This window comes from Oreochromis aureus, linkage group 19 (assembly GCF_013358895.1).
Source record: "Oreochromis aureus strain Israel breed Guangdong linkage group 19, ZZ_aureus, whole genome shotgun sequence".
Classification (NCBI taxonomy): Eukaryota; Metazoa; Chordata; class Actinopteri; order Cichliformes; family Cichlidae; genus Oreochromis; species Oreochromis aureus.
Window position 1 is genome coordinate 502,578 of NC_052960.1, and position 27,084 is coordinate 529,661.

The following is a 27,084-nucleotide window of genomic DNA, read 5'->3' on the forward strand; positions in this document are numbered from 1 at the left end:
TAGTTAATACGTCATTTTTCTTAACATAATTGGTGATATAGGTTACAAGCAAGTCTGGCTGAACAGAAATTGTCGCGCTATGCTCCTTTATTTATTGTGGATAAATAGTGAATTGTCCTGACACAATATTGCGTTTCGCTTCTGTTATTACCACGGTACATTGACAAAAACATATACTTTTACTCACAGGATAAAACAGTTGTTTTGTATCACTAATTGTGCAGTGCGATTACACCTGGCGGGTCTTATTCCGACCTTTACACTATGCGGGCTTAAGGAGCTTTAGGTAGGATAGTTATGGAAGTTTTTCAGTTAGATTGGGTAGGTGTGCGGTTTGTTCTGACAGCTAGTGTCACCTGGGGGTTCAGGGGGTTTCTGGGAGGGTTTCTGTGTTCGACTGTCCAAGTTAAGAACCAAGTGTTTTATGTTTCTTGTTTGAGCAACCAGCTAAAAGTTTTGATATATTTTCAATGGTTACCTCTATTGACTTAGTGACCTGGAATGTTAAAGGCCTGAACCATCCTATTAAAAGAAAGAAGGTTCTCACTCACTTGAAAAATATGGGTGCTGATATAGCCTTTATCCAAGAAACCCATCTTAAAATGTCAGATAATACTCGTTTAAAATGTAGTTGGGTGGGGCAGCTCTTCCACTCATGTTTGACAGCGAAGGGAAGAGGTGTAGCAATATTGGTAAATAAAAGGGTTCCTTTTACCCCTTCCTCGACTCTAGCTGATTCAAACGGACGTTATGTTATAGTGACTGGATCAAGTTTTTAATATTAATGTTACATTAGCAAATATACATGCCCCAAACTGTGACGACCCCAATTTTTTTTCACGCGTCCTCGGCCTCCTGCCTTGTTTGAATACCCATTTACTTATTATGGGTGGGGACTTTAATTTGTGCTTGGACCCTGGGATGGATCGTCTGTAAGAACTGGTTTCTCGACAACAAAGTCAGCTTCTTATTTACAGTCCTTTTTTTCAACCTACGGCATCTCAGACATTTGGCGTTTTTTACACCCACAAGACAGACAATATTCCTTTTTTTCAAATGCTCATCAAACCTACAGTAGAATTGACTATTTTTTTTACTGATAATAAACTAAACTCTCTTGTTTAGTCATGTGACTATCAGCCTATTGTAATATCTGACCATGCGCCCTTAATATTGACACTGCAAATACCCGGTATGGAGTCTCCTAAACGGATGTGGAGATTTAACTCTCTTTTGTTAAGTGATGAAAACTTTATAGAATTTATTTCGGATCAAATTGCCCACTTTTTGGAATTTAATTTGACTCCAGATGTTTCCATCTCGTCGGTCTGGGAGGCTCTTAAGGCTTCTCTTCGTGGCCAGGTTATATCGTTTACAGCTAATAAGAAACGCACTTCTACTTCTAAATTAAAGGATTTGGAAAAGCAAATAGCAGACTTGGATAATAGGAATTCTCGGAACCCCTCACCAAAATTATATAAAGAGCGTTTGAAACTGGGTGCAGAATATGATGTGCTCGCCTCACATTCTATAGAATATTTATTGTTAAAGAACCGCAGTGATACCTATGAGCACGGAGATAAGGCGGGAGAGATTCTAGCAAGACAGTTGAAATGTGCAAGAGCCAGGCAAACTATTAATGGGGTCGCAACCCGAGATGGTGGAACTGTTACAGATCAACAGGGGATAAATGATGCTTTTCAGCATTATTATTATAAGTTGTATAGTTCCGATAATACCAATGATTCTAACCTCCTCACTGATTTTTTTTTAGAGACCTAAAGATTCCAACATTGTCCCCAGACGAGGTTTCCACCCTGGATGCACCTCTGCAGCAGCAGGAGATCATAGCGGCAATAAAATCGTTACAGTCTCGCCGATCACCAGGCCCTGATGGCTTACCGACCGAGTTTTATGCCGCCTTTGCTGGAAAGCTAGCCCCTGTGTTAGCTACGTTATATGCTGACTCTCTTGCCAAAGGTGTTTTGCCTGATAGCCTAAATCAAGCTTGTATAACATTACTTCCCAAAAAAGATAAAAACCCTTTGGAATGTGGATCCTACAGGCCGATTTCACTCCTGAATTCAGACTATAAAATACTAGCGAAGGCTCTGGCCAACCGATTGGAGAAAGTTTTACCCAACATAATCTCTTCAGATCAGACTGGTTTTATTAAAAACAAGCACTCCTTTTTTAGTATTCGTAGACTACTCAATATAATGTACACCCTCAGTCAAGCTGCTTCCGAATGCCTTCTCTCCATGGATGCGGAGAAGGCTTTCGATAGAGTAGAATGGGAATATCTATTTGAGACCTTACAAAGATTTGGGTTTGGAAGTTGCTTTTTATCCTGGGTGAAATTACTCTATGCCTGTCCTTCAGCTATGGTACTCACTAATAACCATTATTCTAAACCGTTTCGCTTACATCGTGGAACCCGTCGGGGCTGCCCCCTCAGCCCCCTCCTTTTCGTATTAGCTATTGAGCCGTTGGCAATAGCTATAAGAAGTAATCATGCCATTCAAGGCATTTCGCGGTATGGAACTGAGCATAAATGATCTCTCTATGCCGATGATCTCCTGCTGGTTGTATCCAAGGCTGAGGTAACAATTCTTTACATTCTTGAACTTTTTGATACATTTGGGCTTAAACTGAACCTACACAAGAGTGAATTACTGCCTCTAAATATGCCTCTTTCCACTTTAGCAAACATTACTGTTCCCTTCAAGATTGCAACACACAGCTTTGTCTATCTAGGCATAACTGTGATGAAAAACTTCAGTGATCTCTTTAAAGAAAATTTTACTAAGTTACACCTCAGTATGCAACAAGACTTGTTGAAATGGTCGCCGCTTCCTCTCTCGTTACCTGGGAGAGTGAATGTAGTTAAAATGTCTGTATTACCCAAATATCTTTATCTGTTTCAAAGCCTCCCAATATACATTCCAAACGCTTTTTTTAAGAAATTGGACTTTGTAATTACATCATACCTTTGGAACAATAAGAAACCACGTTTGCGTAAAACACATCTGCAAAAGTCAAAGCAAGACGGAGGCCTGGCTCTACTGAATTTCCGTTATTATTACTGGGCCTCCAATTTACGCTGTCTGACCTACTGGCTGCACTATCAGCACGATTGCAGTGGACCCGTTTGGGTAGAAATGGAGAAGCTCTCTTCTGGTTCTAGGTAAATGGCCTGTATTTATATAGCGCTTTAATAGTCCCTAAGGACCCCAAAGCGCTTTACATATCCAGTCATCCACCCATTCACACACACATTCACACACTGGTGATGGCAAGCTACGTTGTAGCCACAGCCACCCTGGGGCGCACTGACAGAGGCGAGGCTGCCGGACACTGGCGCCACCGGGCCCTTGCCCAAGGACACAACGACCGAGACTGTCCAAGCCGGGGCTCGAACCGGCAACCTTCCGATTACAAGGCCAACTCCCAACTCTTGAGCCACGATCGCCCGTGAAAGCCTGACATTTGAGAATCCTGTAGTTAATAATACTATCCAGATTTGCTTTCAGTTTAGAAAACATTTTAATCTTCTGAAGATCTGCTTACGGAGCCAAGTAGCTTCCAACTATGCTTTTTCCCCTTCAATGTCTGATGCCACATTTCAGGGCTGGCAGAGGCGAGGGCTGAGATCTTTAAAAGAACTATTCATTGACGGCACGTTCGCCTCATTTGAACAGCTGACTAATAAATACAACTTACCCCCCTCTCATTTTTTTACGTATCTACAAATACGACACTTTCTTTCAGGCTCCATCCCAGGGTTCCTGAATAAACCCCCTAATGATGTAATGGATGACATTATGTGTTTTAACCCGGCTAAGAAAAAGGCCATATCATCAATACTTGTTCTGATTTTGTGCCTGGGTTCTTCTTCTGTCTGCAACTAAGCGATGCTGGGAAGAGGATCTTAGAATCTGTATTACTGAAGCAGACTGGGGCAATGTTTTAAGTAATATTCACTCGTCCTCCATGTGTGCAGTTTAAAATAGTGCACAGAGTTCATCTTAGCAAATCAAAATTGGCAAAAATGTATCCCCAGATTGACCCAACGGGCGAAAGATGTAAATTGGCAGAGGCGACCTTGATCCATATGTTTTGGTCCTGTCCCAAAATACAAAAGTTCTGGACGGATGTCTGTGGGGCTTTGTCATGCATATTTGGGATGAGAGTGTCACTCAATCCACTTTTATTTTTATTTGGGGTCAATTCCGATGGTCTGGCACTACCAGCAGGTGGTCAAAGACTTATTGCCTTCTCTACACTACTAGCAAGACGTCTGATACTTTTGAAGTGGAAGGACGCAGCCCCGCCCACAGTTTCGTATTGGGTTAAGGATGTATTATTTCATCTTAAATTAGAGAAAATTAGGTTCGTTTTGAGAGGCTCTGTAAATAAATTTAATAAAGTCTGGAAACCCTTTTTGATATTTTTTGACCAACCATCTACACAGGTTCAGGAATGACATTTATTTATTTATCTATTTTTAATTATATTTGTTTGCTTATTTTTTCTTCCTTCTTGTTCTGTATACCTTGGCTGGTGTTATTTTGCACTGATTGTAAGTTTTTCCTTTTAAACTTTTGATTACTTGACAGCGAACAGGGGTGTTGTTTGTTAGGGTGGGTTTTTATTTTTATTTATTTATTTTTTCTCCCCTCTTTTACTTTTATTTGATGCTTTGTATTTTTGTATTTCATTGTGGAAAATAATAAATATATTAAACACCTAAAAAGAAGAATTATCTTGTTTAGTGGGTCTTGTTTTAAGATCTTTTCTCTCAAAGTAACAAAAAATGAAAACTTAATAAAAGCACTTACGGACTTATTTTGGTTTTATTTCACTTAACAGAGTTTTTGGAATAGCTAATTCACGACTTGTTTTAAGATATCTCTTACTTGTCTAAAGCCTAGATATATTTTCTTATTTTGAGAATTCTTACCAAGTGTAATTCTCTTACTGCACTGGCAGACTATTTCACTAAATTTAAGAAGATTTAGACTACAATCTATTATTTTTTAACTTATTTTAAGATGGGTAATTTTTGCAGTGTTTCTTTAAAATGATTTAATGTACTAGTTTTTAAATTATTTGCCTTGATTTGTTCCTTAGAATAAGTGTTTTATGCCTATTTTCAGATTTCATTTCTTCAACATTTTCTTAGAACAAGTGGTTAAAGCTTATTTTAGGTTTCAATTGCCATGATTGGTTGCCTGGAGAGCTCGTTCTCACTCCCGAGGCGTAACATCCCGACGTTTTGTCACGTCCCGCGGCGTTCCTGAGGAACGCGAAAGGTGACCTTCCACGTTCTTATGGTACGCGCCAGGTTCCACTTCTGTTTTTCAGCCCTAAACCTAACCTTATCCCTAAGCTCAACCATAACCTTATTCCTAACCTTAACCAGCACTTTAATGACGTGAAAAAGTGTTTTCCGAAGCGATTTTAAGGAAAAGAGCAAAAATGTGTAGATTGAGTGCAAACGGTTCTCATGTGTCCTCAGTTTTCCGATGTCGTTGGGTGCCCGAAAACGCAATATGTTGACGATTTGTCACTGTTAAGGTTCAGATATTGAGGGGAAATCCAAAATAACCACAGATCCAGCCGGGTGCAATTAGACGACATTTTAATGAACACGTGTGAGTCCGAACGCTGTGCAGATTTCAGCGTCGAACTACCTTACAATAGTCAGACAAAGACTTTATAGGGTTGGCAGTCTTCCTGTTGCCAGGCAGACTCAAACAAAGCATACGTCACTCCAAAACCACAAACGTTCAGTTAACTTTGAACACAGTTTTAAACAGAACATCATCTTCGCGTCGAAGCCAGGTGCTTCCTGTCTCCATCCTCGGACGCTCGCCTCCACTGTCGCTTATCTCTGGGACATCTGGTGTACTTCCTGGAACAGACTAACACGTACGCCCCCCCCCCCACTTTGCAGCCATAGCAAAACATGATTAAACTCTTACCTACTCAAAGGAGTCTATCTAATATGTGTGTATGTATGTGTCAGCTTCTGCTGCCCTTTGTTTCACCTCTCAGCTCCCCAGCTAGACCTTGTAACCTTTCCACTAGACAGAAGGCCAGCACAACTGAAACTATGTGTGTGTGTGTATGTGTGTAATAATCTTGACTGATATATAAAATATATAAAACAAATGTTTCAATCTAATACAACTACTTGAAGCTTAATCAAAGCTTAATCAGAAATATAAATGCATAATAAAACACCCTGCTCTTGGCTTACACTCAGACTCGGCTTTCAGTTTCACTTTTGCAAAGCCTGCAACTTCAAAAGCCTATAACTTCCTGTCTCATTTTGGAGTTACTCTACGTGGGGCCTTTTCTTTCACCATGCAGTCTGCATACAAACATTTAAGATTATAAATTCAACTCAACAGTTTGAAGGTTCAAGGTTCAAGGTTCTTTATTTGTCACATGCATAGTTATACAAGTATAACACACAGTGAAATGTATCCTGACACGATCCTCGACATGTGCAAAAACATGGGGGGGGGGGTAGAGGGATAACATTATAAATATATATATAGTATATACATTGGGTGAATGTGCAGTAGAAGCAGCAGCAGGTGAATTCTGTACATTAATATGAATAGACATCTGACTATTTTACAGAATGGACAATATAAACATATTTAAAGTTAAAGGAAGTTAAAGGAATTGAGTGTCTGGAGGAGAGTCTCAGTCAATTATAGATGATGTGAGATGGCGTGTGTGTGTGTGTGTGTGTGTGTGTGTGTGTTTGGTTTAGGGCCCAGATGGCTTGAGGATAAAAGCTCTTCTTGAGTCTCTCTGTCCTTGCCCGGATGATGCGGAACCTTCTACCAGATTGTAGATGGGACGGGTCCTTCAGTATCTGCGTTGCTCTAGTCCGGCATCTCCTGGTGTAGGTGTCCTGAAGTGGGGGGAGAGCAATCCTGCAGCAGCGTTCTGCTGTACGGATCACTCTCTGGAGAGCTTTTTGGTCCTTCACACAGCTGTTCCCGAACCACGCTGTCATGTTCTGTGTGAGGATACTCTCCACAGCGCCTGTATAGAAGATCCTGAGGATCTTTGGAGAGACCCTGAACTTCCTTAGTTGTCGGAGGTGATACAGGCGCTGCCTAGCCTTCTTGGTCTGGACCTGAATGTGGGCAGCCCATGTCAGGTCTGAGGAGATGTGGACACCAAGATATTTGAAGGACTGCACCCTCTCCACTGGAGCTCCATTGATGAAAATGGGTTTGTAGTCTCTGTGCTGACTCCTTCTGAAGTCCACCACCAGCTCCTTGGTCTTGCTGACGTTCAGCTGGAGGTGGTTGTCCTGGCACCATGATGCCAAATTCTTCACTTCGTCCATGTAGGCCGCCTCATCGCTGTTGGAGATGGCACCCAACACCACTGTGTCGTGGTTATAACTGGACCTGTAATAAAGACTGATATGATACCAATATATTTGAACATCTGAATGCATCTGAATGCAACATCACTCTTAATAATGAAATGGTAATGATGATTATAAAAATAGCAGCAAATAATATCTTCCTCTTCCTGACATCACCTAGCGTAAAATGTTACGCTTTGGGAGTGAGAACGTGTTGGCCTGGAATAAGTGTGTAAGGCTCATTTTAAGATTTAACTATCTTATTTGTTGCCTAGAATAAGTGGTTAAATCTTATTTTAAGTTTAAATTGTTGTTGCCTGGAATAAGTGTGTAAGGCTTATTTTTAGCTTTATTTAAATCTAGATATTGTTCTTATTTCAAGAAATCTTAGTAAGAAAAAAACACTTACCCCACTGGCAGATATTTCACTTGTTTTAAGCAAATCTTCACCAAAAATAAGTGTATTTATCTAGTATTATGGAGGTGGGTTTTTGCAGTGAGAGCTTTGAGATCTCCATTTGAGAAGCAGCAACAACTCAAAGGTAAACGTTATACTGGAAAATCTGTTAGCTTTGTCCTTTTTAATAAACAGCTCATAACTGTAGAAATGAAAAAATGTAAGAGAAGAACTTCAAATCCCGAGTGTGGGAGGACGGAGAAGGATCAGCTTTATTTGGAGATTATGTATGGGAATTTCAGGAGCAGGACCACGCCTCCAAACACGCTCCTTCCGGCTGTTCCCCCAGTTCTGCAAGCTGATCATTCTCGTTTATGTGCCTCACCCACCCTCCCTCCTTGGTCTCTATACTTTAACTTCTTCACTTCTATTTAGTACACGGGGATCTGCCAGGCCCGGGAGCCATCGCCAGCCCCCTTTAAGGCCTTCCCCAAACCGCACCTCAATTAATGTCAAAGCATTCACTTCTACCTACTAAATCGCTGTCAAACCCAAAATGAGGACGTGGGCCCAGCTAGTGAATTCAGATTTGTGATGATTGTGTTCTTTTTGTGATTACAGGAGCTGCCCTCAGATTCAGACCTCAGCACCACCCAGTGAAAGCAGACAAATCATCCATCGTGTTCACTGCAAAATTAACGGATGAAAACAGTACAAAGGTTAAAGTACCACATGTGCTATCAGTGAAAGCTGCAGCTGTTTTATTGATAAAGGCAAAGACTCAAAAGGATTCATCACTGCTGTTACTGTGTATATCAGCATTAACAGGACCTCAGTTTGGTGTTTCAGAGAGCTGCTGATCTCAGACCTGCACAGCTTCTGTTTTAAACACTGAATTTACTCAGCTGCATGAAGAGCACATGAGATTTTCTCTGACACAATTAAATAAAACCTGATGAAGGTCAAAGGTCAGGTTTGAACTACAAACTTGTGATCTGGAATTCTTTCACTGTTTTTGCCAGTAGTGTGTTAAAAAGTAAATAAAGTAATTCCGAGTCATTCATACCAGAGTAACCACAGAGGATCATATATTTAAATATATAACTGTCTACAGGACTGAATAGAATATCTTTATGTAAAAGCCCGGAGCCTGCTGCAGTGCTCAATATGTACAGTGAATAAGAAATTACAAGGAATGCTTACAACAACTATTTACATAAGTGCTTTTATCTCAATCAACATATCTTAATTACAAATGGCTCACACGTTACAAAAAAGACCACAGCTCAGGATTTTCACACAAATGCTCAGAAGTACAAACAGGTTGCTCTTTGTTGGATGTAGAGGAGACAAGGAGAGGTAGGTGGCTGTCCATTCAATCGTCCAATCTGGACATCAGGAGCCTGTTTGAATCAGACAATTACAAACACACTCAGATGTTCTGAGATGTGCACACTCAGGAACTTAGTGCTGCTTTACCCTCTCCACAGCAGCACTACTGATGGTTAGTCGTGTGTGCAGGGTGTGAGTTCTCCTGAAGTCTATGATGACCTCCTTACTCTTCTCAACATTCAGGGACAGGTTGTTGTTGCTGCACCACTTGGCAAGATGTTTTGTAATCTCCTCTCTGGGTGGTGAAAACATAGTCCAAAATGTTGTTTCCCCGTGTGGGAAATGTTTGTGTTTGTGCAGTTTGGGAAGCACAGTCTTTGGGTCTGCACGATTGAAATCCCCCGCTAGCACGAGAGAAGCATCTAGGTGGGCCATCTGCTGCTCACTGACGTGCTGATACAGTTCATTCAGTGCCTCACTCCTTTTGCTGTTATTGGAGCAGGGAAGGAAATGAAAAGCCACAAACAGTATGGCTGAGGGCAATATTTGGGTTTTTAAGAGCAACAGGTATTTATATGAGAGTATAGGCGTAAAAGCTGTTCTGATCCACACTCCAGTCCAGAAGGTGGCAGTAATGCACCTGAAGTTGTTTGCCAACCGCCACAAAAAGATAGATGAAGAAGAACAAGGGCCAGCGCGGCCTTTAAATTCGGCTTCCAAAGGATGGAGGATAGAGCATGGAGCCACAGGAGCAGGAGCAGCAGCAGCAGCCGCAGGAGCAGCAGCAGCAGCAGCAGCAGCAGCAGCAGCAGCAGCAGCAGCAGCGCAGCCGCCCTCGCAGCACTCGCCCCCAGCAGCACTCGCCCCAGCCCACGCTGGGGTAAGTCCATTCATGAAGGTTCCGTGATGAATAGACAAGATGGCGCCAGTGTGTGTGGCTCGCCGTCTGTCTCTTCCCCTGCTGTGTTTGTTTGTGTTGGGTTTTTTATTGCTAGAGTCAACCCTCTTTTAATGTACAATCGCCAAACTCTGTTGGACCTCCGACTAGTTGCCAGTGATCTTACCAATACAACTTATACTGGACATAAGACGTTACCTCCATTCCTATGTGGGATACCAGCTAACCTTTGTCGGACCCTGGCCCCAGCCTCACGGCGAAAGCGTTTCAGACGCCGGGGCAAACGTAGCGGTCTGCTCGTGAAACTTAAGGCGTACTTGGTGCGCTCTTCCCCGGCTCCTTGGAACAAACGTGGATCTGTGCCTCATCATGTCTTTTCTCCGCGCTCTCTGGAGCCCATCGATGCCTGGCTGGTGCCCGTTGTTGCCTCGGATCAGATGTCCCAGCCGCGAAAGATTTTCCCTCATCTTCGTCGGCGCGGTGCGAACCTACAGAACCTGCGGCCGCTGTGTCGGGTCTCGCAGTCAGCCACGAACACGCTGACCTCCACCAGGTTTGGTTTGGTGAACACTAGATCGCTGAGTAATAAAACTTTTATTTCAAGGGATTTATTTATGACCCAAGGACTGGATTTCCTCTGTATAACTGAGACATGGTTGAGGGCCGGTGAGTCCAGCGTTTTCACAGATCTCTTACCTGATGACAGCTGCTTTTTAAACTCTCCTCGAATATCAGGCAGAGGAGGAGGACTAGCGGTTGTTTTTAAGAAGCAGTATAAATGTAAACCACTGCCCTTATCAACATTACGTAGTAGCTTTGAACTGTGTTTGAGCTGGGTCGCTCTCACACAGTGCTCTGTGCTGTGGTTTACAGACTCAAATACAATAAGGACTTCTTAAATGACTTTTCTGATCTGTTGGCTGAAATTATGCCAAAATACGATCATGTCCTTATTATTGGGGACTTCAATGCTCACGTGTGCTGCCCTGACCAGCCAATGGCAAAGGACTTTTTAAATCTTATTGACTCTTTTGATCTTGTGCAACCCGTGTCTGTGCCTACACAAAAATATGGGCACACGTTGGATCTTGTTTTAACTCAGTTTACCTGTCTCTAACTTAGAGCTATGGTCGGATCATAAGCCTGTCTTGTTTGAGGTTTCCCTTCCTTGTACCAAAGTTAATCTTCCTCCTGTTGTTGCTCGGTGCTGTCGTATTTTTAATCCTTCCTCTGCAGGTCAGTTCTCTATTGTTTTTAATCAGAATTGCAGCCTTCCTGATTCCATATGTAATGATACAGAAGAGCTGAGTACATGGTTTTACTCTGTCTGCCAAACTGTTTTAGATTCGCTGGCCCCCTTTAAGCTTAGGCAAGTTAAAGCCAAATCTGAACCCTGGCAGAATGAAGACACCAGTGCTGCCAGAAGAAAGTGTAGGAGAGCTGAACGTAAATGGAAGAAGGATCAACTGCAGGTGGCATACCAAATATTACAAAATTACTGGAATTCCTACCAGAAGACTGTAAAAGATGCTAAGAGGAAACATTTTGCTGCTATTATTCAGGCAAATTGTCGTAAGCCTCATGTCTTATTTAAGACTATTGACATTATCCTTCATGTTCCACAGACTGTTGGTGTTGAGTCCTCTCAGGAAATTTGTGAAAACTTCCTACACTTCTTTATTGATAAAGTGCTCTCTGTGAAAGCGCAGATTTCCCAGTCCGTTCTCGTCCCTTCTATCCCTGTCCCTAGCTCTGCTGTCTTTGACAGGTTTGAGCCAGTTTCTTTGCTGTGCCTGCAGCAGTTGGTTGCTCACCTGAAGCCCTCAGGTTCCCCTTATGATGCTCTCCCTCCTCGATTATTTTTTTTCTTTTTTTTTCTTTTTTTTTTCAAAGAGGTTTTTCTCACTATAGCATCAGTTGTACAATCCATTGTAAATAGTTGTCTGTCCTCTGGTGTTGTACCTGTCAATCATAAACATGCAGTGATTCAGCCTCTACTCAAGAAACCTGCTCTTGATCCTGATATTATTGCAAATTACAGACCTATTTCCAAACTGCCTGTTATCTCAAAGATTCTTGAAAAGGTAGTTTACAAGCAATTAATGTCCTTTTTAGAAGAACACGGTATTTTAGAAGTATTCCAATTAGGGCTGGGCGATATGACCCAAAATTCATATCTCGATATTTTTTTACTTATGCTATTAGCATGTACAGCACTTTGTGAACTCTGGTTTTATGTTAAATAAAGATGGTATGCATTTGGGGCCTGTCTATTTACTGAATGCACCCCTTTGTTATACATTACTGTGTGTATGTTAGGATTATTGCTTTGTTGCAACAGAAAGTGGACCTATTTCACTTTCTGTTCGGTCACTTTTTGGCTTCTTGACATTACTGGAAGCACGGGCCTACTTTATCCAAGGATACAGTGCCATATGGCTGCCAGTGAAAACTTGTTAAGGCCCCAGGGGCTTTTTGAGCTTCCTGCTCTAAAATAAAATACAAAATCACAACAAAGTAAAAATGTAAGATGCAATGGACAGGGCAGTGCAAAAAAGTTTCTTAAGTCTTCTAACAGCTTGTTAAAGTATGCTTAGACAGTTTTTTGAACTTTGCCCGCAGGCTAAAGAAGAAACGCAAAACGCGCCGGGGTCGGAGGGCGAAATTCAGAAGAGCTGCCGTTTCAGGAAGTAACATCCCGTATGATATGAAATAATAAATGGCAGGCCCTCAAAGCCTGATTTCCAGACCCGAAAGGGAAAGCTCAGGTATCAGGCTTGGGGACTGACTCATGTCATGTCATTTTTGAGCTGATAAAACAGGATGCAGTGTCATTTTGTTTGACCACTGCAGCTTTGGGGGGTTGTACAGTGTTGTTTGAGACCATGCTGGAGTCACTTGGAACAAAGGTTGTGGACAAGGTAAAGTTGGGCAAAAATTTAATAAATGCACCCTCCTCAGGGTGCATTTATTCACAGCTGGCAGAAGGCCAGAACTGTTTGTTTATGGGGCGGGGGAGGCAATGGTGGACCCCTGAAAGTAAGAGGGAGGTCACAGTCAAATGTGCTGTTACAATGACTTGTTTCAAGATATCTGTATACGTTATTTCCTTAATGATTTCAAAGCAGTGTTTAATGGACAGCTGCTGTTCCACAGAACAATGCTATGCAGAAGAACCAGGGCTCGCAAAATCGCTAGCCCGACGTCCCGGGGCAGCGATTTTTCCAGTCGGGCTACCAAAATCTATCTCAGCCCTGCCCGTCGGGCTATCATAGGAAGGGAAAATATGTGTCAATGCTTTTGCATTTTCTTTCGCAAATGTAGCTGAGTAATTATGTTATTGGCATCGATGAGCCACTGTCAATATGTGACATATTGAAATCGCGTTTGAATTTGTGCTTGTTTTTTGCGATCCGTTCACTTTGCGATCGCGCGAACGGTGTGTAGAGAGCGGCAGCACTGATTGGTGAGTGACGATTAATTGCGCACCAATTCCTCTGACATCGTCTTATCACTCATTAGCTACTATTCAAACGTGACAAGTGAAATCTCCCACAGCAAGCTTAAACACGTGAGAGGTTGATTGCGCAGAGAATCGCTGACCGTTATGTAAGTACGTGTGTAAAAGCAGCAGGATTTACGCCGGTATTTTAGTTCTGCTGAGCCAAATAAGACAGGTCAGGGTGAAGAAGGGGCAGCCAAATAAAAGCCGACCACAAAACGGAAAAGTTATGACAAATCAGACTATGAGGCAAAAAGAAAGCTCAGCTTTTTTGGTTTCATGGACAAAAGAATTTCTGTGGCTGGAATATGACGAGCTAAATAACATGATGTTCTGCCGGGTGTGTCGTGAGTTTCATTTCATTTGAGTCCACAAGCGCCTTTGTAACTGGGACCAGTAATTTTAAGAAAGAACCCATGAGAAACGCAAGAAATGCATTATACTGCACCCAGTCTGCAATATCTTTCCCAGAACAAACAGCAATTGCAAAAACCATACTAAAAATAAACCAAGCAGAAGTCCTGAAAAATCTTTCAAAAGCGTACTATGTTGCAAAGAGTGAACTACCATTGGCCAAATTTAGCAGTTTTTGCAAACTTCAAATAGCAAATGGCCTCGATCTTGGTTCCACTTGCCTCTTACCTGTGATTTCAGTGGAAATTTCAGATTCAGGATCTGACACAGACTGATTCATGTTCTACACAGTTCTTACAAGTTCATAGAAATTTCTGTTCAATTAGAAACAAGTATTTGAGTTGATGATTGTAATGTTTATACAGTTGTGATTTGTATTTAACAATTTTCTGATTAATTTTTGTTTCCGTTACAATATTATACTTTAATGTATAATATTGTAAAGGAAACAAAACATTAAATTGCTCTCTTTTTTATTCGGGCTACTTAAATTTATTTTGGGCTACTAAAAACTGAAGAGTGCCTGCCCGAAGGACTACCAGAGATTTTGAAATTTTGCGAGCCCTGAGAACGCTATGTTGCTTAGCCTTTACTCTACATTAGAGCTGTATGATGTGATGATGCGATGATGAGTATGCTTAGAATGACTTCTTTGTTTTTACAGAGTGATGCTGTCCAAACAGCACCTGCTGCTCTGCCCCGTGAGTATACAGCTCTAGAATACTTTGTTCTAGAATAAAAGCATACATTGAAGGTTTGGAGAGTTTAAAATAATGTCTGTTATTGTCCTGGAGGTACCAACTGCACATTCTTAAAACTAAGCAAAATAATTGATGCATTTTTATTATTATTATTTTTTTTTTTAAATAATCCAATGACTAAAACACAGCAGTGGAATGAAAGGCTCATTGGCAACATGGGAGGCCAGATTGCAGAAAGAGGCAGTAAAACTTTCAGTCGACCTACATTTGGTGTTTCCAGACTTTTCAACAACAATGTGACACTGTAGCTGCTGTTTTGTGCTCCATCACAAAGAGTATTCAAAGAGAAACCCTGTTCATTGGAGGTTATTTTATAAGATGTTTGCTGGTGATGCTTACTTACTCATGCAATGTTTGTATTTTTTTTCTTTCCTGTTCTCCTGTCTTCTGTTTGCTCACTTTTATAGGATCCAGCAAAAAAATGGCGGCAGTGTTAAAAAGGATATCAAAAAATTTTGCTGAATTGGCAGAACTAATGAAATAAAAGCAAATGAAAAATAAAACTGTGCAGGTCTGTGAGTGTGATTAATATGAATCTCCTACCCAAATTGCCACAATTTTTTTTCTGAAATTAAACCAGAAAAAGTTGCATTTCCTCTGTCACTTAGCTAAATTAGTTCTTGTCTCAACAAGAGATGTGGTGAGAGAAAAACATGCAGTGTGCCTTGGCTGCAGCAGCAGGAAAGGGATCTCATGCAGCAGCAGGAAAGGGAGACGGAGGGCCCCTAAACCCTAGGCTGGTTTCACTACATGGGGAAATTCCCAGACAGCTTCAGCTGACAGAGCTGTGACGACACGCCCACCAAGCCCGGATGAAAAGTGAGGCCGAGCAACAGAATGCTGACCTTGATAACTCTGGATTAACAGTGCAGGGCAGTGACGGACCAACGCAGAGCAGAGAAAAGGGCGTGCCAGAGACAGAAGGAGCAACTGAGGTCAAAAGGCACCTCAGAACAGACAAACACAGAAGAAGATCTAGGTTTCACCTGCGGCGAGCATGGACACTGGAGAAAGGACTGCACCAACTGGGGTCAGAACCAGGACAGACTGAACTTTGAACAGCAGCAGCAATGGACGCAAACAGACTGAAGAGGAGGGCAGGACCCCTATCAGCAATATCTGGTATGGATATGTGTGACTGGACTGTGATGGACTGGCGATGTGGACTAAAGTTTAGACTGACTTGATACTGACACAAAGACTGCACCAACTTTAGAATTAGTAAATGTTGAGCAACAATTTACCCAGCTGGTAAGAAAAGCTTGGATGCTTTGTTTTGTTTTTTGCAGGAGCAGGAGGACAAGAGAGACCAGAGGGGAGACGGTAGCTTCCCAAGAGAGGTGGAGCTGCAGACTGAACCCTTTAGATGCTAATTTAGAGTTACTGATGTTTGCTTTAAGAAAACTGTGTTTAATTGGCTGTGTTTTGATGAGAGTATCATCTCATATTGTCGGGAATGCCAAATGCAAGAGTGGAGAAAACTTTTGATATCACTCATGACTGGAATATGTTATTAACCATAGCACACTACTGTTAAAAAAACAAAACAAAAAAATCAATTAAATTTTATAGAGGAAAATAGCCAAAACCAAAACAATATTTATGAATAACATAAGGGAATGGTAGATTTGTCACATTCAAAATAGAGTTATGTAATAACAAACACTGGGCCACGTGATTTAGGTTCTCCCTTAAAGTAGACAATTATTAAAAGTAGAATACAACCGACAGGGGCATGTGCTAGGATGTGGTACTGCAAAGAAGAAGAGAAGAGTAAAGAAAGAAAAATCCATTGTTTAGTTTTCATAAATTCAAATTAAAATGTACCATTACACTCAGAGGATCAACATGAAATCAAATATATGCAAATTCTGTATGAAGTACATGACTGATAACTGTTCTGTCCTGAGCTTTTGTTTCCTATAGCACCCACTTGAGCACACCACCAGTTTTCACGCCAAATTTTCAAGTGAGGAATATCAGCAATTAAATCTCCTTTAATTGCTGATGTAAATGGAGAGTCCATGAAATTAGCCAAGTAACTCCTAAATGTGTGTAGATTAAAGAAAATTATTTTACCTGGATATGATTGTCTCTGATAAGCCTAAGGTACAAAACATGCTGGCGAAGTTTTTCTAGCTCCTCCAGAATTTAAAATGTACAAAAAACGGAGCGACATTTCTGGGTCGTGACCGAAATACACAGAAGTGAGGGCGGACTTGAACAAAGGCTAGAAGGCTGTCCACTGTTTAGTTGTATACTCTTGTTTGTTCAATAATAAAGTTTCTATGGGGGCTGTCCACAGCCGCTCACTTCCTGACTACCTGTCCGCCAAAGCATCCTACCCACGTGACATAGGTAGGATCCTTCAGAGCATCCTTCCCCTGAATTCGGACACAGCAAATAACTCCAGCGAGCAGCACTTGATGGAAAGGGTTAGGGTTAGAAATGTATGACTGAATTGTATTTTTTAAATTGAATGAAAATCTTAAAAGTTTGAAGTTAAACACTTGGGGTGTTGTTACTGCGTGTTTCATAAAGAGAAGGAGTGCTGCTAACTGAAACTATGTTGCAGGCAGTTTCCAGTTTCTTGTCTGAAAACGTCCTTGGAAGACTAAAAAGGGGAAACATCACCATGTCAATGATCATACAAAGAAGCACCAATGCAGCGCCTGGGAAGCAGTGATCTAATCCTTCCATGGATCCGAACCCCCGTCCTTCCGATCATGGGGAAGCAAGGCTACCTACTGAACTGGCCCAGTTGTTCCTCATTTTGTTTTTGTACTCAGGAGGAATGCTGCTGTGTTCAGACACCAAATAAAGAGTTTTGCACATCATGACTTCAGTCTGACTTTATAGCGTTTTATCAAACACGATAAATTTCATGAAACACACAATATCAGCAGACGGACCTGCCTGTTTGCCATTCTTTTTTTTTTCTTTTTTCATGTTGTTGAGACAGAGTGATTGGCATGCTGACTATAACACAAGCATGACTGCTGCTGACTAGTTCAAAAGTTTAAAAAAAAGAAAGACAAAATGGCAGCAAAGCTTAAAAGTCATTTTCTGGCCCACATTTGTGTTTTAAGACTCTCCTCTCTGGAGTTGGACACAGGATACAAACGCACATTGCTCCCTCCCGATACAGTCGGCAGACATGCTGCAGGACCGGATGTTGCTGTCTACACCTGTTGCTTGTCATGTGTTTTTTAATGGTGTAAAGGTGAGAAGACCCGTGTGCTTTTTGTGCTCAGGAGTTTTTGTTTTCTGTCCTCAAACAGTCTGGGTAGAGTTCTCTTTTTTCTCCTCCTCTCCCCTATTGTGTTTCATTGTTTATTTTTCTAAAAGCTACCTGTCTCCCCAATGTTGGTGTTTGTGTGTATGGCTACAGTGCACAAAAATGAATTACTGGGTCTCAGGAGGTTAAGTTTAAAGATTTCACATTGTGCCCTCTGTGTTAAGCAGAATGAACGATAAGGATGTTTTGAAAACCTACTCAGCCCTCCAGAACAAGCGTGGAACAGTTTCATGTCTTGCTGGATGTATGGTTGGTGCTTTTGACAGGAATTTGGGCCAAATGAAATGGGAATGTCTCGCAGTAATTTTGGAGACTCCTTTGAATCACAAACCTTCTTTCTGGAATAACAAACACTTTTATTTTCTAACAACTTCGATGCATCAGTATATATTGTCACATGCTCTGAATACTTTTCCCTTGTATATATCACGCTTTTATGCAGGGAAGAGTCCCTTGTGTAGTAAATGAAAATGAGGAGTTCGGTCATATAGCCCTGGGGGTAAAACTGAACATCAACCAACATCAAGTAGTCACAAGCACAGAAACCTCCAAAAGTTGATTCTGTTCATCTGGACGTAGCGTTTTGTGGGAGAAACGTTTTGTCACTCGTCCAAGTGACTTCTTCAGTCTCAGCTGACTGCAGGTTTCCCCAAATCTTATAAACAGTACATTTGCATAATGACTGAAACCAGCCCACTGAAGGAACAATGGGCTGGGAGGTCAGTTCCTTAATCATAATTATGCAAATTCTCATGACCATTGATCAATTCAAGGACATCCTGATAATAATGAATTACAGTAGTCCAGCCTGGAAGTAATAAATGCATGAACTAGTTTTTCAGCATCACTCTGAGACAGGATATTTCTAACTTTAGAGATGTTGCACAAATGGAAGAAAGCAGTCTTACATATTTGTTTAATATGTCTTACATTTTGAAGGATTGATGTCCTGGTCAAAAATGACTCAGGTTCCTCACAGCATTACTGGAGGCCAAGGTAATGCCATCCAGAGTAAGAATCTGGTTAGATACCATATTTCTAAGATTTTCAGGGCCGAGTACAATAACCTCAGTTTGATCTGAATTAAGAAGCAGAAAGTTAGCGGCCATCCAGCTCTTTATGTCTTTAAGACATTCCTGCAATTTAACTAATTGGTGTGTGTTACCTGGCTTCATGGATAGATAGAGCTGCGTGTCATCTGCATAGCAGTGAATATGTATGCTATGTCTTCTAATGATGCTGCCTAAGGGAAGCATGTGTAATGTAAACAGAATTGGTCCTAGCACTGAACCCTGTGGAACACCATAATTGACCTTAGTGTGTGAAGAGGACTCTCCATTTACATGTACTAATTAGATAGGGTTAGGGTTGTAGGTATTGCAGTACCTGTAATACCTACAGCGTGCTCTAATCGCTCTAATAGGATATTATGGTCGACAGTATTGAACGCAGCACTGAGGTCTAGCAGGACAAGCACAGAGATGAGTCCACTGTCAGAGGCCATAAGAAGATCATTTGTAACCTTCACTAAAGCTGTTTCTGTGCTGTGATGAGCTCTGAAACCTGACTGAAACTCTTCAAATAAGCCATTCCTCTGCAGATGATCTGTTAGCTGTTTGACAACTACTCTTTCAAGGATGTTTGACATGAAAGGAAGGTTGGAGATTGGCCTATAATTAGCTAAGACAGCTGGGTCTAGAGACGGCTTTTTGAGTAAAGGTTTAACTACAGCCACCTCGAAGGCCTGTGGTACATAGCTGATTATTAGAGATAGGTTGATCATATTTAAGATTGAAGCATTAATTAATGGCAGGACTTCTTTGAACAGTTTTGTAGGAATGGGGTCTAAAAGACACGTTGATGGTTTGGAGGAAGTAATTATTGAAGTTAACTCAGAAAGATCAATGAGAAAGAGTCTAAAATATCAGCAGTTATCAAATTTGGGATTTTTTTTTCAGTAATGGTTACATTTTATTTGTAAAGAAGTTCATGAAATCATTACTAGTCAAAGCAGGGCCGGGGAAGTCCAGGTACCAAGGCTCGGTGTCCTGGTGGTTTTAGATAACACGCCCTGGGTCAGCACACCTGAATCAAATGATTAGCTCATTAGCAGGCCTCTAGAGAACTTCAAGACATGTTGAGGAGGTAAATTAGCCATTTAAATCAACTGTGTTGCATCAAGGACACATCTAAAACCTTCGGGACCTGAGGCCTGGAGTTCCCCCACCTCTGTGTTAAAGGGATGGTTGGCTCAACAGAGCTCTGACTGTTTGTCAGCCTGGCTACAGTGCTGAGGAGAAACCTAGGGTTGTTCTTAGGGTTGTAGTGAGATGTTCTGGCTTTGTGGAGGGCTTTCTTATAAAGCAACAAACTATTTCTCCAGGCTAAATGATCATCTTCTAAATTTGTGACGCACCATTTCCTCTCCAGCTTACGAGTTATCTGCTTTAACTCAGTAACCTGTAGGTGGCAGTGGCAGACAGTCACTCTGACAAATAAGTGACTGGCCAAGTAATCCCTTACAAAAGTAACACAGGCCAGTTATGGTAACAGAAGCCGTCAGTAACACAGAACTGCTGTTTTGCTGTGTTTCAGAGCAATAAACCTCAGTGTGCACCTGGATGAACCTCGTCCTCCTTCAGTGTGTAACAGTGACAGTAAAACTAAAGCACAGCAGTGAGTGTTTGGAGTGGGGGCTCGATGAACAGAGGGACAGGTTGGTTAATGGAGGTTTGGAGAAGCTGAGGTTGGGGACGGTGAAACAGATTGATTCCTCTTCTAGTCTTAAATACTGCCTGCAGATTGGCCTGGATCTCCCACAGGTGAGTATAACAGGTGTACTGACGAGGGCTCCGCCCAGAGGAGGGACCACAGGGACACCATGGAAAAATCCAGATGACTCAGCCGGCCCATGACCACTTCTCATTTGAGACTTTTTTTTCAGAGAAGCTACAGCAGATCCTTAAACTTAGTTACAGCACTTTCAGAAAGACACCTACTGTGATGAGAGTCCTCATGTGTAATCCATTATTCTAAATGGAAAGGCTACTGTAACTGATTTTCAACATCTGGATGTTAAAATCACCTACAATGAGGATTTTATCAGAACTGAGAACTAAATGAGATAAAAGTATGAAAATCAGAAACTCTAAGGCCCAGATGGACGATCGGTAACAACAAATAAAACTGGTTTTTTAGTTTTCTGGCTTTCAAGTGAATTAAAACTACGTCTACATTTTTGGTTGATTGATGAGTGTAAGAATGCTGCCACTCTTCAGCCTGACAGTCAGGTGACTCATTAAACTCACATACTCATCCTGCTGTAACCAGGTGTGTGTGTGTGTGTGTGTGTGTGTGTGTGTGTGTGTGTGTGTGTGTGTGTGTGTGTGTGTGTGTGTGTGTGTGTGTGTGTGTGTGTGTGTGTGTGTGTGTGTGTGTGTGTGTGTGTGTGTGTGTGTCGCCCACAACCAGTCAAACTTTAAAAACAACAAAATGAGGTACAACGCCCATCACAACTTTAAAAAACAAACGAAATTGTCATTCTTTGGTTTTTCCTCATCGCCCATCACAGCAGCAAACACAGTGATCTTATTGGCTGAGCTCTGTTGTAGAAAGCGGTGTGCTCTCTGGTATTTATAAATATTAAACTCTAATTGTCCAAACAGTGTCTGTGGTTCACTTCCTGAAGCTAACCATGCAGTTTGCTGCTCTTTGCAGGTGCAGCTCTGTTATGCACACACAGATGTCCTCTCTGTTTCCAACAACACCGTTGCACTGAAACGTCTCCTGTACTCGTTTGTGGTGTTCCCCGGTCATAGACCCACAAGATTTATCAAAGAGGGATTCCACAAAATTGCAGGTATCAGGATGAACAAAACTTAATTCATGATGTGGTGATACTTGAACTACTACTTAAATTTTACATTTATTTTCAGGGTTCCCAGGCGTGATTGGCTGTATAGATGGCACTCACATTCCAATCATTGCTCCTTCAGTAAATGAAGGAGACTATGTGAACAGGAAGTCTTTCCACAGCATTAATGTACAGGTACATAGTTCCCTGTAGCATTTCAAACTAACAAATTATTTCATTATAGTAATGGAGTATAGTAATTTACCTCTTATGTAGGCACTTGTGTCTTGCGGGGTTATTGACTCAGAGGATGTCCCCGCAGAGATGCCTTCAGCCACAGGGCGCCCACTGTTTTGGCTGAGGGCCAACTGCTCAGCCTTTGTGAGTGGTGGTGGTGGAGGACCCCACCTGTTTTTCGGCCCTCCGCTTTTTTCTGTTGGCTATAACGGGTCACATTTGAGCATACAGAGTAAGCAAATATGTACTTGTAATGTGCTCAGATAATTTCAATAAGTGCTTACAGAAAGAAAATTAATGTAGCCTCTAACTGCAATTGATTTACATAGGACAAACAGACCAAGCACTATGGCTCATAATGCAATTACACCTTACCTGTTTGGACTATATTTTTATATTTCATTTTACTTGCTGCCAGGAACGTTTGGGGCCTGCTGGGTTGCACCTGTGCTCACATCACATCACAAAATAAAATGTATAACATAAAAATAAAATGAAATATAATAAAATAACGTGTTAAATGGGTGGAAATCCCTAGATCAATGTTTAAATTAACACTCACGCATTGACTCTGTCGGCTATGTTTTGCCATGCGTGCTCCCTTTCTTTTGCAGCTGAGGCTGTGTTACTTTTTTTCCGCAAAAATTTGCATGTTATCGGCATATGCTGCCATCAGAATTTCGGCCTCAAGCGCTGTAAAATACATTGACCGCGCCTTCTTTCCCTCCGTCTCCATGGTGACTCGCTTAATCTGTGCTCCACTAATCAGGGCTTTATGTATCCTCGTGCGCGCGCTTAACTTGGGGTTAAAGCAACTCCGCGTTGATTGAACTAATTGTTATCAGCCTTTCTGAAACCGAATATTCCGAGTTGGACAGTTCGGGGTTACTCAACCCTGAGTATCATTTTTAACTCTGAGTTTTCTAAACCGGCTTTCTGAAACAGGGCCCTGCAGTTAAAAAAAAGAGTAAAAACAAACTGGTTGGTTCAGGTTGCAGCATTTTCATTGGTCGCTCTCTAAGGATCTGCCCTCACCTGTACTGCACCTGTATAACAACTAGGGGCCTGTTCTTCGTACCTCGCTAAGTAAGTTAGCCGGATTTGAATGTTGACGATTTGGCGTGATCTTGGATCGTTCGGTTCTCCGAAGCTCATCTGGGACTTGCTGTCATAGCAACAGATCCGTAAGAGTAAGCCTGCTCGGGAGCAGGTTTACTTTATGTAAACAGGATTAGATCGCGGCCACTCAGGTATGTCCGCTGCAGTTATATGAAAGCAACAGCGATATTTCGCCACTGTTTTACCATAAATAAATATTATCAATGTAACTAAAGATAATGCAGTATTTGATGCTTTATTGCTTTCATACAGATACATACAGGTCATTTCAGAAAAAAAGGAAAATGTATTATTAATCATTCTATTACATGTATTTGATCATTCCAGATGTAATTCATATTTTAGAGTAGTAATAGTAAATTACTACGTGCAATCAAGATCAGAGACCACGCTACAAAAGCGAAGGTGGAGTTGGGAAGTCTGTTGCAGCCATGTCCTGTCCGTTTGTACGCGAGCAACCCATTGCGGAAGGTGCAAGATTGATAAGGAGGGTTTACAGAATTCAGCGTAGATTGCGGGATAGACGGGATCCTTTAGCTCAGCGCGACAGTTTGCTCATAGAGAGATATTGATTCTCCCGTGAGGGTATTATTTACTCTTCTGTCTCTCTCTCTCTCTCTCTCTCTCTCTCTCTCTCTCTCTCTCTCTCTCGATCGATATATATATATATCTCCCAACTTACTGTGCATGCTTCAGTCACCCCTTGCATGGGAACAGGTAAAAGTGATGGAGTGTTATGTCAAACTACACACAAAAAAACCCACAATGTCAATAAATGGCACAGTACGTAAAGGGGTGTGACGAGGGGGTGCAGGACCACCACCTGTCTTTATGTGCTCTGCCCTTTTCTGGGTTGCTGTTATGAACAAACAAACAGATTATTCCAGGGTCATAGACTAAAAGCAATATAAGTGATAAATATTACCATACTGTAGAATATTCCTATATTTCACTTTTACTTGTTCCCATGTTAGTGGGTCCTGTTGTGGTTCTAATGTGGAAGAGGATATGGTGTAATATAATATAATGTGGTATAATATAATATCACATGATATAATGTAATATCATGGATCACTTACGAGTGTAATTTGTCAGCAACTTTCTGCCAGCCCTCTCTCCTTGCTTTTGCAGCCTTTGCAGTGTTCCCCTGCGTTTTAATTAAACTCTGAAACTTCTGATATCCCAAAATCAAGAGTTCTTGCTCTGCTGCCGTAATACACTGAGTGCGCTCCTTCCACATCTTCGCCGACCAATCACAGGGTTGCCGATCAATGTTTCTACTATCGATGCGTAGCCCCTTTTAAGTCACCCAGTGATCTCAGATTACTTCATCCAGCTGTACTAATCGTCAACAACAGGTGCGTTCGGAGAACCGAATTAGCGAGCTCACGGTTAGCGCGATGATTTGATCTTGGATGTGTCATTTGATCTTGGATGTAGTAAGCGAGGTACGAAGAACATCCCCCCGGTGAGAACAAACTGAAGCACCGATCGCAGTTGTTGCTGATCCAGCTGTGTGTGTGTCAACAGTACGAGGAATCCAGTGAGTACCTGCTGTTACCTTAAACTAAGTGACAGGTTTGCTGTCCTATCAGAACAAGAATGAGAATAAGCACAAATTAGTTTTTCAAGTCAAGGAAAAGGCAAACTTTCAGGTTTATAGAAAGATATTATTTGTAAATTAATGTTAATATTGGATGTAAAAATACTCAACAAACCCCAGGAAGAGACTTTGGTGGGCTCAGTGTTTTCTCATATAAACACGTCTTTTACCGACATTTACCGTTTTACCTGTAATGACTTACTGCCCACATGTGCTGTGTCCGTGTGCCGTCAGGAACATTACTGATAATCAATAGTATGTGTCTGCATTCCAGAATAAAAGTCTTTATGTTTTTCTTTCTGTCAGGATCAGCATGGAGGATCCAGATGATTCGTGCCCAGAAGAAATTCCTGGAGTTAAAGAAGCCCTGAAGAACAACGACACGGCGGAGCAGCAAAAGGATTAAAGAATATTTAGAAAACAAACCAATGTCTCGTTAAATATCGCCATCACAGGAGAAAGTGGTGCAGGTAAATCCACCTTTATTAATGCCTTCAGGGGGATAAAGAACAGAGACGAGGGAGCTGCTCCTACTGGTGTCACAGAAACTACGTCAGAGGTCACACCGTACCCCCATCCAGATAATCCCAACGTCACTTTATGGGATCTTCCTGGAATCGGAACCAAAGACTTCCCAGCAAGGAAATACCTGAAGCTTGTTGGGTTTGACAAGTATGACTTCTTCCTCATCATCTCAGACACTCGCTTCAGAGAAAACGACGTGAAACTCGCTCAGAAGATTAAGAAGATGAAGAAAAATTTCTACTTTGTTCGCTCAAAGATCGACAACGATATCCGAGCCGAGGAAAGTGTTTCAGACTCCAGCAAAGAGAAAACTCTCACAAAAATCAGAGACGACTGCATTCAGCGTGAGTGAGGTCGAGTTTTCAAAATCATTTAAATCTAGTTTTTAATCGTTTTTTATTTTTATGAACCTGATCGTGTTGACATGTTTCCTCTGTGACGCATTACTCAAAGATTTAGGCATCGAGTCTCCACGAGTCTTCCTCATGTCGAGTTTTCAGCTCCACAAGTTCGACTTCTCTCTCTTACAAGAGACCTTAGAGAGAGAGCTTCCCAAAGATAAGAGGGACACCCTGCTGTATGTCATGCCCAACGTCAACCCCGACGTCATCAGCAAGAAGAAAAAAGCTTTAAAGGTACACTTATATCTCTTGGCCACTCTGTCTGCAGCTGCTGCAGCTGTTCCCGTTCCCGGGCTTTCTGTTGCTGTTGATGTTGCTGTGCTGATTGGTGCTGTCACACATTTTGTACATGCGTTTGGTCTCGATGTCCAATCTCTGAAGAGACTCGCTATCAGAACAGCTGTGTCATACACTGAGCTGCGTGATGTCATCATTTCACCAGTGGCTGCGAAGGAAATTACTAAAGAGCTCTTCCTGAAGGTGTTCGCCCAACTTGGAGGAGCAGCTGGATTAATTGGAGCAGAGGAAGTGTCCAGATTCATTCCCATAGTGGGAATCCCGGTAGCCATGAGCCTCTCCTTCGTCACGACCTACAGAGTTCTGAACTTTATCCTCAACCAGCTCGCTGAAGACGCTCAGAAGGTGTTAAAGAAGGCTCTGGTCTGAGCGTGGAAGTAAAAGGCAATGAAACTCAGTGAAACTGGGATTCACACATGAAACTCATTAAACCAGTCTCCTTGTACAGCTGGTCAGCTTCACACACTCAAGCTTTTCTCATCATCACATAAATACAGAAACAAACATCATCATATTATTCAGATATGAACTGTGTAAAGTGTAGAAGTCTGAGTCATTGTCATGTTTTTTCCTTTGTGTAAGTGCTTCCTCAGGACAGTCATCAGGAGATACGATGACCCACCTTCAACTAGTTGCGGCAGATGGCTGCACTTCCTGGGTCTCCTTCCTGTTAAAGGCAGTTTTTCCTTCCCTCTGTCACCAGGTCTTTGGTCACAGAGTGATGTCTGATTGTTGGGCTTTTCTCTGATTTGTAGGGACTTAACTGAACCTAATTTATCTGAGCTGTTTCTACCTTTACTCAAACGTGTCTTGTTGTTTGAATAAATTGTGATGAAACTGGTTGTTTTGCTGTATTATATTTTCACATCATAGCTTCCAGCATCAGAAACACTGAGTTAAACAGACTGATGTAATGTGAGAATCAGAGGTTGTTCTGTTTTTACTTGCAGCTGACTGTGATTGTGATGAGTGTTCACTGCCCTCTGGTGGTCAAAGTGAGAAACTACAATACAAATAATAACGATATGAATTATATTACTTACAG

General features: G+C 41.7%; 2 protein-coding genes across 5 annotated transcripts; both read left to right on the forward strand.

Annotated features, from left to right (window-relative positions):
* The first annotated feature begins 10,020 nt into the window (after positions 1 to 10,020).
* Positions 10,021 to 15,284, forward strand: LOC116334370. 4 transcript variants are annotated; one of them, XR_005609316.1, is made up of 4 exons: positions 10,021 to 11,265; positions 12,652 to 12,797; positions 14,610 to 14,646; positions 15,114 to 15,284. XR_005609316.1 is itself a non-coding variant. In XM_039603051.1 (4 exons), exons 1-4 carry the CDS (start codon positions 10,038 to 10,040, stop codon positions 15,188 to 15,190), a joined length of 723 nt encoding a protein of 240 aa, XP_039458985.1. In that variant the 5' UTR covers positions 10,021 to 10,037; the 3' UTR covers positions 15,191 to 15,284. The 4 variants fall into 4 exon arrangements, 2 of the variants coding, with proteins under 2 accessions (XP_039458985.1, XP_039458986.1); XM_039603051.1 differs by having other exon boundaries at positions 10,021 to 10,582; positions 12,652 to 12,715; XR_005609315.1 differs by having other exon boundaries at positions 10,021 to 12,797.
* A 9,953-nt stretch (positions 15,285 to 25,237) lies between these two features.
* On the forward strand, positions 25,238 to 26,881 carry LOC120434943 (interferon-inducible GTPase 5-like; the record flags this gene model as incomplete). The annotated part of the gene is made up of 2 exons (XM_039603614.1): positions 25,238 to 25,685; positions 25,795 to 26,881. Coding segments are annotated over 2 exons (1,062 nt in total), but the record flags the coding sequence as incomplete, so codon positions are not given.
* Positions 26,882 to 27,084: the final 203 nt, after the last annotated feature.

Excerpts from the sequence above, each read along its gene's own strand:
- LOC116334370 (XM_039603051.1), top strand. The coding sequence starts at position 10,038 with ATGAATAGACAAGATGGCGCCAGTGTGTGTGGCTCGCCGTCTGTCTCT. Across the intron at positions 12,716-14,609 it reads TCAGAAGAGCTGCCGTTTCA|AGTGATGCTGTCCAAACAGC; the intron begins GGAAGTAACATC and ends TTGTTTTTACAG. Across the intron at positions 14,647-15,113 it reads AGCACCTGCTGCTCTGCCCC|GATCCAGCAAAAAAATGGCG; the intron begins GTGAGTATACAG and ends TCACTTTTATAG.